General features: G+C 42.3%; 1 protein-coding gene across 2 annotated transcripts in view; it reads right to left on the bottom strand.

Annotated features, from left to right (window-relative positions):
• Positions 1 to 793: 793 nt before the first annotated feature.
• LOC139406815 (tyrosine-protein kinase receptor Tie-1-like) overlaps positions 794 to 14573 on the bottom strand; it is a 28932-nt gene continuing 15152 nt past the window's right edge. The window contains exons 16-23 of one of the 2 annotated variants that reach the window (XM_071149869.1): positions 14005 to 14115; positions 12893 to 13083; positions 10692 to 10805; positions 9287 to 9357; positions 5653 to 5693; positions 5134 to 5230; positions 4909 to 5008; positions 794 to 2859 (exon numbers count right to left, since the gene is read on the bottom strand). In XM_071149869.1, the coding sequence (XP_071005970.1) occupies positions 2788 to 2859; positions 4909 to 5008; positions 5134 to 5230; positions 5653 to 5693; positions 9287 to 9357; positions 10692 to 10805; positions 12893 to 13083; positions 14005 to 14115 (797 nt within the window). In that variant the 3' untranslated portion in view covers positions 794 to 2787. Of the gene's footprint in view, positions 2860 to 4908; positions 5009 to 5133; positions 5231 to 5652; positions 5694 to 9286; positions 9358 to 10691; positions 10806 to 12892; positions 13084 to 14004; positions 14119 to 14573 lie in introns of both variants that reach the window. The other variant, XM_071149868.1, reaches the window with a different exon arrangement.

The following is a 14573-nucleotide window of genomic DNA, read 5'->3' as shown; positions in this document are numbered from 1 at the left end:
GGTTAGGAGTTAGGTTCAGGGTGAAGGTGAGGTTTGAATGGGAATCAATTGTTTGGTAAAACAAGTGTGTGTGTGTGTGTGTGTCTGTGTGTGTGTGACCGTCTACGGTATGTGTGTGTGTGTTCTGCTGTCAGGAAGCTCAAGTCAGCGGGGCCCTGCGTGTCAGTCCTCAGTGCTTTGCCTGTCAGCAGGAGGAAATACATTGACAGATCAGCTCCCTGCAGCAGGGAAGAGGCCAGGCTCTGTGTTTGTGTGTTGGTCTCGGTGTATGTCCTAAAAGATCAGCTCTCTGCACCAGGGAAGAGGCCAGGACCCTGTCAACCTCAGACCTCCCCGGGCAGAGCCTGGGCTGCGGTTTAGCCCTGACACCAAACACACTGACATTCAGAGGGACAATAGTAAGCCAATAGTGTGCCCCCACTCTCCACCATGAGTAAAAACAACACTTTATTCTACCTTACTTCAGGACTCTGAGAAACAGTGGCAATAGGGGCATAGTTGATGGGTTAGATCTAGTCTCGCATTGGCATACCTCCAAAATCATGTCATTGTCACAAAACCGGGTTCCCGGCTAGATCCAACAGCAGGGGAGGGGGGGGGGGGATGAAAGAGTAAAATGTACTACTTAAGATTCAAAGCTCAAGTTATTTATGTGCCTCAGTCCAGTCAGTCACCACTGAGAGGTTATATTAAAGAAAACTGAAAACAAAACCTTTTCTCACAGAGTAGTTCCAGTAGATACACCATCCAAAGGGATACAGGTAGCATACAGTATGTCACAAAGGTAAACAAATTGTCTGTATAAAAGATTTATACTACACTTTTACAAGAGGATGATATAATTCGATAAGGACACGTTAAGGAACAAATACAGTACAGGAGGTACATACTTATGTAAAGCAAGCGATACAGGGGAGAGTGGGGTAAGTTGAGCCACCCTTGTTTCTAGGAAACAATACACAAAATGAATCATTTTTGACCTAATATTTAGGAAGAGGTCATCATTTCACGGAGTCTGTGAAGGAAGAAACCACATGGGGGGAAAAATGATAAGCAAGTTAGGTAAAAAAAAAAGTCAAATACATTTATTGTGTTAGAGATTTCATGATGCTTTTATCTAAACCAAAGTAGATCATTTTAAGATTGTTCTATGCATCAGTTGGGGTTTCTAGATTTTTTACATTTTTTTATATTTAACCTTTAATTAACTAGATAAGCCAGTTTAGAACAAATTATTATTTACAAGGACGGCCTACCCCGGTCAAACCTTAACCCCGACGACACTGGGCCAATTGTGCACCGCCCTACAGGAGCTTCAATATGAGTGTCACGTTCTGACCTTTATTTCCTTTGTTTTGTATTTATTTAGTATGGTCAGGGCGTGAGTTGGGTGGGCAGTCTATGTTTTGGGGTATTTCTATGTTTCGGCCTAGTATGGTTCTCAATCAGAGACAGGTGTCATTAGTTGTCTCTGATTGAGAATCATACTTAGGTAGCCTGGGTTTCACTGTGTGTTTGTGGGTGATTGTTCCTGTCTCTGTGTTTCCACCAGATAGGGCTGTTTTGAGTTTTCCCATTTCTTGTTTTGTTAGTTATTTCATGTATAGTTGTCTTTATTAAAAACATGAATAACCACCACGCTGCATTTTGGTCCGCCTCTCCTTCAGATGAAGAAAACCGTTACAATGAGGGCCTAAACCGAGCATGAAAGTGCATCCTTGTAGCTGTGTGGGCTAATATAGTCAAAATGTTTGCCTTGGGTTAAGTTGAGCCAATGGCAAGTTGAGCAAATTCAAGTGTTTTCTTTCCAGGCATAATGCATGGCATTATCACTGGGATATGAGGTGACGACAGGGCCTATGTTAAAAGTGTCAAAAACGAGAATAAAGTGTTTGTTCGGTGTTAAGCCTGTGTTAAAATATGCTTGATGATTTAAAAAATGTAGTGGTAATAGTTAATTCAGTACAGAGGTAGGTGGCACCAAGAGACCACTTTTTTTGCTCACACTATGTTTTCAAAACTAATGTTTACATGCATATTTATTATTTCCAGGGATACACAACATCCGGAAATATATGTAGATATCGTTGATGGAAAGATACTATATTTCCCTTAACTGAGTGATGATGAATGTAAAAAAGTGTTCAACTTACCCCACTCTCCCCTACAACAAAACAAGAAATAAGTGAATAGACAAGTGCAACATTGTTTTTTTTCTCCCCCAGTCGGATCCATCTCAGAATGGACAGCTAACTACACGTGTGAGCATATGTCCACAAAAAAAGTCCTCTCTCCGTTTTGATGAAGGGCTTGTAAGTTCATTGAGCACCCATCAGACTCTGGCAGTGTAATAGCATGTGACTCCGGCAGTGTAGTATCATGTCATGGAGCATCTTCCTTGTCCATCCTGTCCTTCAAACAAGGACCACAACGTGTCCCAAGACTACTGTCACATTTCCCAAATACGCCCAAAGGCAACCCTCAGCCCCAACCGCCAACCCACCTGGCAGGGTTGTTAAGCACGTCATGCAGCCCCTCATTCTTCTATACTTTCCTTCAGAAAGGACTGCAGTGTCCAGTTCCACATCTCCCTTCCCAGCCCCCATAAGACCCCCACAGTGTCCTTTCACAGTCCTCCCTCTTTACCCTTGTGGTCCAGGTGGATCGTCTGCTACTCCATCCGTTCCCACGTTGGGCAGCAGCTGGGGGGCGGCAGTAACGCAGGGCTGAGCCCCGGGGCCTCTCCCGTGGGCTACGTGACCTGCCGGGGGCTGTGGGGGCTGGTAGTCAGGCCTCCTCGGCCGTGGCGTCTATCCCGGCGTAGGTGAAGTTCTCGAAGAGCGCCATGTTCACGTAGGCCTGGGGAGGGAGGTTAGGAGAAACGATGGTAGTTAGATAGTACACTCGTAGAAGAAAGTGTTCCAAAAGGGTTCTTCAGTTGTCCCCATAGGAGAACCCTTTTTGGTTCCAGGTAGAACCTTTTTTGGTTTCAGGTAGAACCCTCTGTGGAAAGGGCTCGACAGTACATGGAACATGGTTCAACCTCAAACCAAAAGTTTTTTTTTACCTCAAACCAAAACTAGTTCTTCAAAGAGTTCTCCTATGGGGACAGCCAAATAACCTTTTAAGGTTTTAGATAGCACCTTTTTTTCTAATTGTGTACAGTCGTTGCCAAAAGTTTGGAGAATGACATAAATATTAATTTCCACAAAGTCTGCTGCTTTAGTGTCTTTAGATATTTTTGTCAGATGTTACTATGGAATACTGAAATATAATTACAAGCATTTCATATGTTTCAAAGGCTTTTATTGACAATTACAAAGTTGATGCAAAGAGTCAATATTTGCAGTGTTGACCCTTCTTTTTCAAGACCTCTGCAATCCGCCCTGGAATGCTGTCAATTAACTTCTGGGCCACATCCTGACTGATGGCAGCCCATTCTTGCATAATCAATGCTCGGAGTTTGTCAGAATTTGTGGGTTTTTGTTTGTCCACCTGCCTCTTGAGGATTGACCACAAGTTCTCAATGGGATTAAGGTCTGGGGAGTTTCCTGGCCATGGACCCAAAATTTTGATATTTTGTTCTCCGAGCCACTTAGTTATCACTTTTGCCTTATGGCAAGGTGCTCCATCATGCTGGAAACTGTTCCTGGATGGTTGGGATAAGTTCCTCTCTGAGGACGTGTTGGTACCATTCTTTATTCATGGCTGTGTTCTTAGGCAAGATTGTGAGTGAGCCCACCCCCTTGGCTGAGAAGCAACCCCACGCATAAATGGTCTCAGGATGCTTTACTGTTGGCATGACACAGGAATGATGGTAGTGCTCACCTTGTCTTCTCCAGGACAAGCTTTTTTCCGGATGCACCAAACAATCGGAAAGGGGATTCATCAGAGAAAATGACTTCACCCCAGTCCTCAGCAGTCCAATCCCTGAACCTTTTGCAGAATATCAGTCTGACCCTGATGTTTTTCCTGGAGAGAAGTGGCTTCTTTGTTGCCCTTCTTGACACCAGGCCATCCTCCAAAATTCTTCACCTCACTGTGCATGTAGATGCACTCACACCTTCCTCCTGCCATTCCTGAGCAAGCTCTATACTGGTGGTGCCCTGATCCCGCAGATGAATCAACATTAGGAGACGGTCCTGGCGCTTGCTGGACTTTCTTGGGTGCCCTGAAGCCTTTTTCACAACAATTGAACCGCTCTCCTTGAAGTTCTTGATGATCCGATAAATGGTTGATTTAGGTGCAATCTTACTGGCAGTAATATCCTTGACTGTGAAGCCCTTTTTGTGTAAAGCAATGATGACGGCACGTGTTTCCTTGCAGGTAACCGTGGTTGACAGAGGAAGAACAATGATTCCAAGCACCACCCTCCTTTTGAAGCTTCCAGTCTGTTATTTGAACTTAATCAGCATAACAGAGTGATCTCCAGCCTTGTCCTCGTCAACACTCACACCTGTGTTAGCGAAAGAATCATTGACATGATTTCAGATGGTCCTTTTGTGGCCGGGCTGAAATGAAGTGGAAATGTTTTTTGGGGGATTCAGTTCATTTGCATGGCAAAGAGGGACTTTGCAATTAATTGCAATTCATCTGATCACTCTTCATAACATTCTAGAGTATATGCAAATTGCCATCATACAAACTGAGGCAGCAGAATTTGTGAAAATTAATATGTGTGTCATTCAACTTTTGGCCACGCCTGTAGAATGATTTAGAGAACTAGGGTGAGGAATGCAATTTGAAGAGGAATTCTATCTAACTAGGACCCTCTCAGCCAACTCCTGAAAGACAACACAAACAGGTCTGGAACCAGGTTACCTCTGTGCCCTATGGGATAGATCAGGGAATTGCTAGCTTATTGAAAAGATGAGTCCTAAGTGAAACTGTAGGTGAATGTCTCCTTACCTTCCTGGCCTCCTGCATCCTGTTGAGCTGTACAGAGATCTGAGAGAAAGGAGGTCTCTCATGCGGCCGGTCTCTCCAGCACTGCCTCATTAACTCATACCTGAAAAAAACAAAACAATGAACCAACTATAACGGTGCACGCAAACAGTATACACATATACACAGCCCCTCCCTCCCTCTCTCTCACACACAAACACACAGGTCCAAGCACAGGTCATCACTTACACTTCGTCGTCACAGTTCCTGGGCTGTTCCATCCTGTAGCTCTGAGGGAGTTTCTCATAGAGCTCAGCACAGGTCATCCCACAGTAGGGAGTACCACCTGATACACAAAGAGAGAACAGGGGGAACGGATCACTTTTACGTTGATACAATGACACAGAGAAAGGAGTTGATTGACTCATCTTTGTCTTAGTCATTCTTTGTCATGGTCATGATTGTCATCATCATCATCATCATCATCATCATCATCAGGCGGGCATGCAAAGTAGATGTTTCCTTTCATGTGATACAGTATATTTCCCAGAGTGAGGGGGGATGTCCTGCTGACTCTCTGTGCATGCCTACTCTGTTAACTCTCAGCTGGGGAACCTTCCCCCTCTCTCTCTGGTGTGAAAGCTGTGGGGGAACTGGTTATATATTTTCTCACTGTGACAACCCACATTGCTAGGAATATGGGCTATTACTATTCCTCATTTAATAATATGTACAACATTCGCACAGCATCACTATACGTCAACTTACCTAAACTCACTATCTCCCATAGAAGTACACCGAAAGACCACCTGAGAAAAAGAAAGAGGGAGAGGAAAGAGAGGGAAAATATAGGAAGAGAATGAGGAAGAGCTAAGTGATATTGAACAGTTAGTGGCCTTGTAATTCAATTATTTATATATGTTAATGACATATTTTTACATTAGCTTGTGAATGCAACTGACTGATACCGAATAATTTTGTAATAGCACGAAATGTAAACGCATCCTAGTAAAAGCAGAGGACTTTAGAGCAGCCTCACAACTGTAAAAGCAGAGAGAGAAACAACAAGTACTCTTCAGTATCTGTACAGAGGCACCATCTGACTATGTGATTGTCAACTAACAAGACAATGTAGCCAACTCACTGCAAGTTAATCAGTTAACTGCCAGTCACTCTGTACAAATACAATGATGAACCCATTGACTCAGCTTGAGGTAAACAATCTCTTCTGCTCTCCCTCTATCGCTTGCTCTCTTTCTCTCTCTCTCTCTCGCTCTACCTTTCTCTAGAACATAAACACAGAGTAGCGGTCTGGTTATCTTTGTTTATATTCTGTGGTGTGTCACCAAATTAGTGCCTTTGCTCTCTTCAACACAAGGCTCAACACACACACACACAGTGCTGCAGCAAGCTTGTTAACAACATGTTTACTACAGAAACGTCTCTCCTCTTTGCTAACCTAACCAGCCTCGTTCGTTCCACTTCCTGTAGCTGTCCTCAGGCCTTCCAGTCAATTCTGATCCGGGTATAAATAGTCTGTGTTTGACAGGCTCTATGTGGTAGTGTGGCCGCTCCACTATGCTCCTCTTGGCAGGGCCGGTCCTTGCCATTGTGCCACCCTAGGCAAGACCAAAATATGTGCCCCTGCAAAACTAAAAATGTCCCAGTAAGCAAAATGAAGTCAAAGACGTCTAAAATACATATTTTCCAGACAATGAAGTTAGGTTCATTTTAAGTTCTGAATGAAAGTAGAAAATACGTATTTTCCAGATGTTGAAAATTTGTATCTTCCGGACATTGAAATCAGGTTCCTTTTTGATTCTGAATGAAAGTTGAAAATACGTCATTTAGAGACATCTATGTTTGGGCCAAGTCAAGGCTGGTCCAGACCGGAAAGAATCTGAACCAAACATAAACGTCTACGACTGGCTCAGATGTAGTACGGACCAGACCAAAAACCAGCCACCGTGGATGTAGAAATCAAGGCCGGTCAGGACTGCACCAAAAACCAGCCACCGTGGATGTAGAAATCAAGGCCGGTCAGCACCAAAAAAAAGACATCCAAAAAGCGTCAGTGTTGGTCCGTGCTTACAGCTTGACTGAAATAACATTTTATGAATGCCCGTCTATGTGGTAGGCCAAACATTTGTAAAACACCACAAAAAGATATTGACTCGTGCTTACTGTGGTGTAGCGCCCATCCATGTCGCTCACTATGGAATTTTATGAACGCCCGTCCATGTGGTAGGCCAACCATTTGTAAAACAAGCTGTTGCATTGGCTTCATTAGTCCTGATTCCTGTGACTAATCAATGTGGTTATTTAAGCTCTGAATATCAGCTCTCCAACTTTATCAGGAGTTATCGTGAGCCTATTTGCAATGTGTTTACATAGAAGGGAATGCAGAAGTCGGGCCTATTGTCTTTTTTGCTACGATCAGCTTGTCCAAAATGTACAGGTGCAAACTTGAAACCACTAATCATGACAACGGGGTGAAACTCATGGACAACAGTTGTAACGTTCCGTTTCCATATTGTTCACTCTACTTTGACCAGTCCTGTTTTTAGGATATATTGTTTGTTAACATGACAGCACATTTTTTTAGTTGATTGGGCGCCATTTTAGGTTTGGCTATTTGATAGGAGAAACCGGCACGGTTTTTATCTCCAGCCTGTAGACTACAGAAAAGGCCACAATACTCGTTCTATCACATCCTCCGACCTGCTAGGTGATTTCTGTTAGAGTTTCTTTTTTTCTTTGACAGAACGTTGTGTGGTAGCGCAGCAGTAATGTGTCTCTCCAACAGCACCCTGGAGAGGAGAGCTGGGAATGGACAAAGCAAAATACTTTGCGCCCCTGCCTTTGACAAAGTGGGCCACTGCTTATCACAGGGTGGCATCAGCGCTCACCTAAAAAGCCTAATCCTAATCCTGCCTAATGAGTGGGCCGGCCATGCCTCTAGGCTGGGGGGGAGGAGAATGGAGGGGAACATGATTTGTTGTTCTGGACAGCCGGGTAGAGAGAGAGAGCGAAATGATGTGACTGCTGGCATTGTATTTTCTTCTAGCCCTTACCGGAAGCTGTGTAAGACATGGCATAAGTGTCTAAAGATAAATTAAAGATTTGTTCTATACTGAACAAAAATACAGTATAAAACGCAACATGCAACAATTTCAAAGATTTTACTGAGATACAGTTCATATAAGGAAATCAGTCAATTGAAATAAATTAATCTATGGATTTCACATGACTGGGAAAACAGATATGCATCTGTTGGTCACAGATACCTTTAAAAAAGAAGGTATGGGCATGGATCAGAAAACCAGTCAGTATCTGGTGTGACCACCTCACATAGAGTTGATCAGTTGATTGTGGCCTGTGGAATGTTGTCCCACTCCTCTTCAATGGCTGTGCAAAGTTTCTGGATATTGGCTGGAATTGGAACACGCTGTCGTACACGTCGATCCAGAGCATCCCAAACATGCTCAATGGGTGAAATGTATGCAATTGTGATCATTGTCCGTAGCTTATGCCTGACCATACCCTAACCCCACTGCCAACATGGGGCACTCTGTTCACAACGTTGATATGAGCAAACCGCTCGCACACATGACGCCACACACGCTGTCTGCCATCTAAAACGGTACAATTGAAACCTGGATTCATCCGTGAAGAGCATACTTCTCCAGCGTGCCAGTGGCTATCTAATGTGAGCCTTTGCCCACTGAAGTCAGTTACGAAGCCGAACTGCAGTCAGGTCAAGACCCTGGTGAGAACGAGGAGCACGCAGATGAGCTTCCCTGAGACGGTTTCTGACAGTTTGTCCGGGTGGCTGGTCTCAGATAATCCCGCAGGTGAAGAAGCTGGATGTGGAGGTCCTGGGCTGGTGTGGTTACACAAGGTTTGTGGTTGTGAGGTTGGTTGAGTGTACTGCTAAATTTTCTAAAACGTTGTAGGCGGCTTATGGTAGAGAAACGAACATTAAATTCTCTGGCAATACCTCTGGTGGACATTACTGCTGTCAGCATACCAATTGCACGCTCCCTAAAAACTTGGCACATCTGTGGCATTGTGAGGTGTGACAAAACTGCACATTTTAGAGTGGCCTTTTAAGGTTTACAACACAAGATGCACCTGTGTATTGATCATGCTGTTGAATAAGCTTCTTTATATGCCACACTTGTCAGGTGGATGGATTATCTTGACAAAGGAGAAATGCTGACTAACAGGGATGTAAACAAATGTTGTGCACAACATTTGAGAGAAATACGTTTTTTGTGCGTATGGAACATTTCTGGGATCTTTTATTTCAGCTCATGAAACACGGGACCAACACTTTACATGTTGCGTTTATATTTTTGTTCAGTATAGTTGAATATACGTTTCCCAGTCAGATACTCACACGTCACTCTTGATGGTGTACACACTGTAGTTTAGGGACTCTATCGCCATCCAACGCACTGGCAACCTCCCCTGCAGCACAAAGAGAAAAAGCCAAGACATCCCATTGGAAAACGTGGTATAATTCAGTTGTCAAATTTGGTTTTAACTGACAGTATGAAGTATGTCTGGTACAGAATTATAATGGTCCAAGTCCTGTGCTTCTCTCTTCTCATCACTAGCTGTAAGGGAACATTGGACTTGTAAGGTAACTTGTTGCCATGTCAAACACACTACTGCCCTCTTCAGTTGATACTTTTATGTCAGACTTATTTCCCATTTCTGACATACTCTCCCCTCCACATGTACAGTATTTGGACAGTAAAGCAACATTTTAGCATTTGGCTCTATACTCCAGCAATTTTTTTCAAAAGGTTTAGTATTTGGTCCCATATTCTTTGCACTCAATGACTACATCAAAGCTCGTGACTCCACAAACTCATTGGATACATTTGCAGTTTTTTTTGTTGTTGTCTTTCGGATTATATTTGATCAAATAGCAACAAAATGGTGAATAATGTGTCATTTTGGAGTCCATTTTATTGTAAGTAAGAATAGAAGACGTTTCTGAACACTTCTACATTAATGTGGTTATGGATAATCATGGCTGAATTGTGAGTAATGACAAGTGAGAAAGTTAGAGGCAAGGATCACCCCCCCCCCCCCCCCCCCCCCCCAATATATCACTAATTAATTTGTTGTTTTTGTTGTAGCCTCTGTAATCTTCTCACTCATCATTATTCATGATTCATTATTTCTGTTTCTTAATCATGGCATTATCAGGATGAATTTAGAAGTGTTCTATCTATCTCTATCCACTCACTTACTCCAGTCCACTCCATTTACCATTCAGTTATTTTTTAGGCAAAACATAACCCAAAACCCAACCAAAACAAACTGGAAATGCATCCAACTAGTTTGTAGAGTCACAAGCTTGATGTAGCCATTGTGTGCTAGGAATATAGGACCAAATACTACACTTTTGACTACTTGAATACACTAAGTGAATTTGTCCAAATACTTTGGACTTCTTCAAAAGGCGGGACTAGATGCATAAAGTGATTTAATTTCTAAATGGTACAACAGATATGCATGAAAATACCCTCAAATGAAAAGTGATGATCTGTATCGTCGGCTCATATTAAACATTTCATCTCAAATCCAAAATGCTGGAGTAAAGAGACAAATATAAAAATGTAGCTTCTGTGTCCAAATGCATACAGAGTGTAAGTAGTGCTCTTGTGTGAGACACCGTGCAACATTTTCACATTCTCTTCAGAATGTGCTACTTGATGTTGGCTGACCAATGATGATACACACTAGAATCCTAGCTATTGTTCCTTAATGCGCTGTGACTGAGCTCCCACCATGGTCTTTTTGACGTAGACCTCCTCCCCTCGGGACAGACCGAAGTCTGCTATCTTGGCCACTAGGTTGTCTCCCACTAAAACGTTCCTCGCTGCCAGGTCTCTGTGGATGAACTAGAGAGAGAGAGAGAGGAGAGGAGAGGGTGAAAATATGAAGCTCACATCTGGGAATATCATATGAATTTATGCTGAGAGGAAATCTACATTGATGTAGGATCCTGTAGATTCCCACTTATTTATCAATCATCATTTGTGTATTGAATAGCATTGCTGTAAAAAAAAAAAAAAAGGATACTACCAAACTTGGATATAAACAACATATAATTGGCAACCACCCTCCCATCTCAAGGACGCAACTTAGAGTTCACAGGCATACAGTTGAAGTCAGAAGTTTACATACACCTTAGTCAAATACTTTTAAACTCAGTTTTTCACAATTCCTGGCATTTAATCCAAATAAAAATTCCCTGTCTTAGGTCAGTTAGGATCACCACTTTATTTTATTTTAAATGTCAGAACAATAGTAGAGAGAATTATTTATTTCAGCTTTTATTTCTTTCATCACATTCCCAGTGGGTCAGAAGTTTACATACACTCAAATCGTATTTGGTAGCATTGCCTTTAAATTGTTTAACTTGGGTCAAACATTTCAGGTAGCCTTCCACAAGCTTCCCACAATAAGTTGGGTGAATTTTGGCCCATTCCTCCTGACAGAGCTGGTGTAACTGAGTCAGGTTTGTAGGCCTCCTTGCTCGCACACGGTTTTTCAGTTCTTCCCACAGATGACCACTCCAATACATTGACTTTGTTGTCCTTAAGCCATTTTGCCACAACTTTGGAAGTATGCTTGTGGTCATTGTTCATTTGGAAGACCCATTTGCGACCAAGCTTTAACTTCCTGACTGATGTCTTGAGATGTTGCTTCAATATATCCACATGATTTTCCTACCTCATGAAGCCATCTATTTTGTGAAGTGCACCAGTCCTTCCTGCAGCAAAGCACCCCCACAACATGATGCTGCCACCCCCGTGCTTAATGGTTGGGATGGTGTTCTTTGTCTTGCAAGCCTCCCCCTTTTTCCTCCAAACATAACGATGGTCATTATGGCCAAACCGTTCTATTTTTCTTTCATCAGACCAAAGGACATTTCTCCAAAAAGTACGATCTTTGTCCCCACGTGCAGTAGTCTGGCTTTTTTTATAGTGGTTTTGGAGCAGTGGCTTCTTCCTTGCTGAGCAGCCTTTCAGGTTATGTCGATATAGGACTCGTTTTACTGTGGCTATAGATACTTTTGTACCCGTTTCCTCTAGCATCTTCACAAGGTCCTTTGCTGTTGTTCTGGGATTGATTTGCACTTTTCGCACCAAAGTACGTTCATCTCTAGCAGACAGAATGCATCTCCTTCCTGAGCAGTATGACGGCTGCGTGGTCCCATGGTGTTTATACTTGCGTACTATTGTTTGTACAGATGAATGTGGTACCTTCAGGCATTTGGAAATTGCTACCAAGGATGAACCAGACTTGTGGAGGTCTGAGGTCTTGACTGATTTATTTTGATTGTCCCAGGATGTCCAGCAAGGAGGCACTGAGTATGAATGTAGGATCTTGAAATACATCCACAAGTACACCTCCAATTGACTCAAATGATGTCAATTAGCCTATCAGAAGCTTCTAAAGCCATGACATAATTTTCTAGAAGTTTACAAGTTGTTTAAAGGCACAGTCAACTAGTGTATGTAAAAGTTTGACCCATTGGAATTGTGATACAGTGAATTATAAGTGAAAAAATCTGTCTGTAAACAATTGTTGCAAAAATGACTTGTGCCATGCACAAAGTAAATGTCCTCACCGACTTGCCAAAACTATAGTTTGTTAACAATAAAATTGTGGAGTGATTGAAAAACAAGCTTTAGTGACTCGAACCTAAGTGTATGTAAACTTCCGACTTCAACTGTACCTGTGTGCATAGCCACGGGAAGTAGTTGAATTGGTGTTTCCAATTCGATGTTGTTTATATCCAAGTTTGGTAATATACCTTTTTTACTGGTCCACTAATACAGGACTAGTAAAGGCCAAGTCCATTACTTTTTTGTGTGTTTTTTTTCTTCAATACATTTTTTTAAATTCTGATTTTTCAGGGGGTGCTACCGCACCCTCTGCACTGCTCCTTCCCACAGCTATGCCCGTGTGTATACTCTACCTGTTTGTCGCTAAGGTAGTGCATGCCAGTGGCCACGTCGACAGCGAACTGCAGCAGTTGTTGTGAGGTGAGGGTGGAGGCTGTGCCGTGCTCCTTGGCGAAGGCAGGGTCTGTCTCGAGGACCCGGCTCTTACGCAAGAAGTCAAGCAGGTTTCCATATGGGGCGTACTCAATGGCAATGTACAGGTACCCTACACGGGTAGAGAGAAGCAGGAAAGTAAGGAAAGTAAAGAACGTTTATGATTTACTGGTACACTGTATGGAGAAGTTTGTTTAGCGAGACACCGTTTGCATTAAAGTTTGCCATGGAGAGGTAGGAAGGCATTAATGGAGTGTCATACTGTATTCCATAGAAATAGAATTCTCGTCCTGTGCTGTGATCGTCATTATAAAACTGGTTGTTTGGATCCTGGATGCTGATTGGACGAGCAGTGTTCCAAGCCGTGCTGTATTGGCCATCACAGACACACCTACGCCCGCTAACAGTTCCATTTGTGCCTCCATAAGAATATCATGTTCAAGGCAGGAAGGCATTAACTGAGTATCATACTGTAATCCATAGACATAGAATTCAAGTTCTGTGCTGTAATCATCATAATTGTATAGAGAGAGAGAAGGAGAGAGAGAGAGAGAACCACCAGTGCTAAGTCAAGGCTACTTGAGAACCACGGTGGTTTAGTAGGATGTATATATATATATATATATATTTTTTTTTTTATCTCCGGTAATGTACTTTCCACTCTAAACTTCCTCCCCACCATATGTTATCAATCGTAGATCTTTATACAAAGTGAAACAGGCAATTCAATTATTTCCCAAAACTGTCAGAAGTGGCTAGGAAATAGAAATGTCATGCTCAGAGCTTGGTCCAAACGTATATAAAGTAAGGCTATACGTTAACACAATGTAGTGTAACAGAGTTTCAAATGTAAATATTAAAATCACTATCAGAATACTATAGCTATCATATAAGAATACAGACTTATTTATTTAAATGTTTCCTAAAGAGATACAGTACTTTAGAAGTCTTCCCTTGAGATTACAATGTCCATACTTTAGTATAGTATCAAATAAGAGCATTGCCCAGCATGGCCAGTAGGTGGTGTGCTCACCCCTGTTTTCACAGGCTCCTATGAGGTTGATGATGTTGGGATGTTGGCCCAGTTTACACAACACTTCCAGCTCTCCTGCAAAGTCCCGGTGGTCATTCTCCGAGGCAAACTCTGCTTAAAACAAAACAGCACACACAGCAAGTTACAAACGTGTACAGAGAAAGAAGCTTTGTGACATTATATCACTGTGTTAGAATGTGTGTTTTGTTTCTTTGACTGAGTTATTGATGTGTGTGTGTGTGTGTGTGTGTGTGTGTGTGTGTGTGTGTGTGTGTGTGTGTACATGCTTGTGTGGTAGAGTAAGTGTGTGTCAAAGGAGGCTCCTCAGAGGAGGAAAGGGAGAACCATCCTCCTCAGTGAATTTCATAAAAATAAAAATAGTGAAACATTTAAAAATATATATATATCCTTTTTAGATAAAACTATACTAAATATACATCACATACACTACCGTTCAAAAGTTTGGGGTCACTTAGAAATGTCCTTGTTTTTTTGAAGAAAAGCAAATATTTTGTCTATTAAAATAACATCACATTGATCAGAAATACAGTGTAGACATTGTTAATGTT

Source organism: Oncorhynchus clarkii, chromosome 4, assembly GCF_045791955.1.
Source record: "Oncorhynchus clarkii lewisi isolate Uvic-CL-2024 chromosome 4, UVic_Ocla_1.0, whole genome shotgun sequence".
Taxonomy (NCBI): domain Eukaryota; kingdom Metazoa; phylum Chordata; class Actinopteri; order Salmoniformes; family Salmonidae; genus Oncorhynchus; species Oncorhynchus clarkii.
The sequence above is the reverse complement of the archived record's forward strand: the minus strand, read 5'-3'. Positions and strand labels throughout refer to the sequence as shown.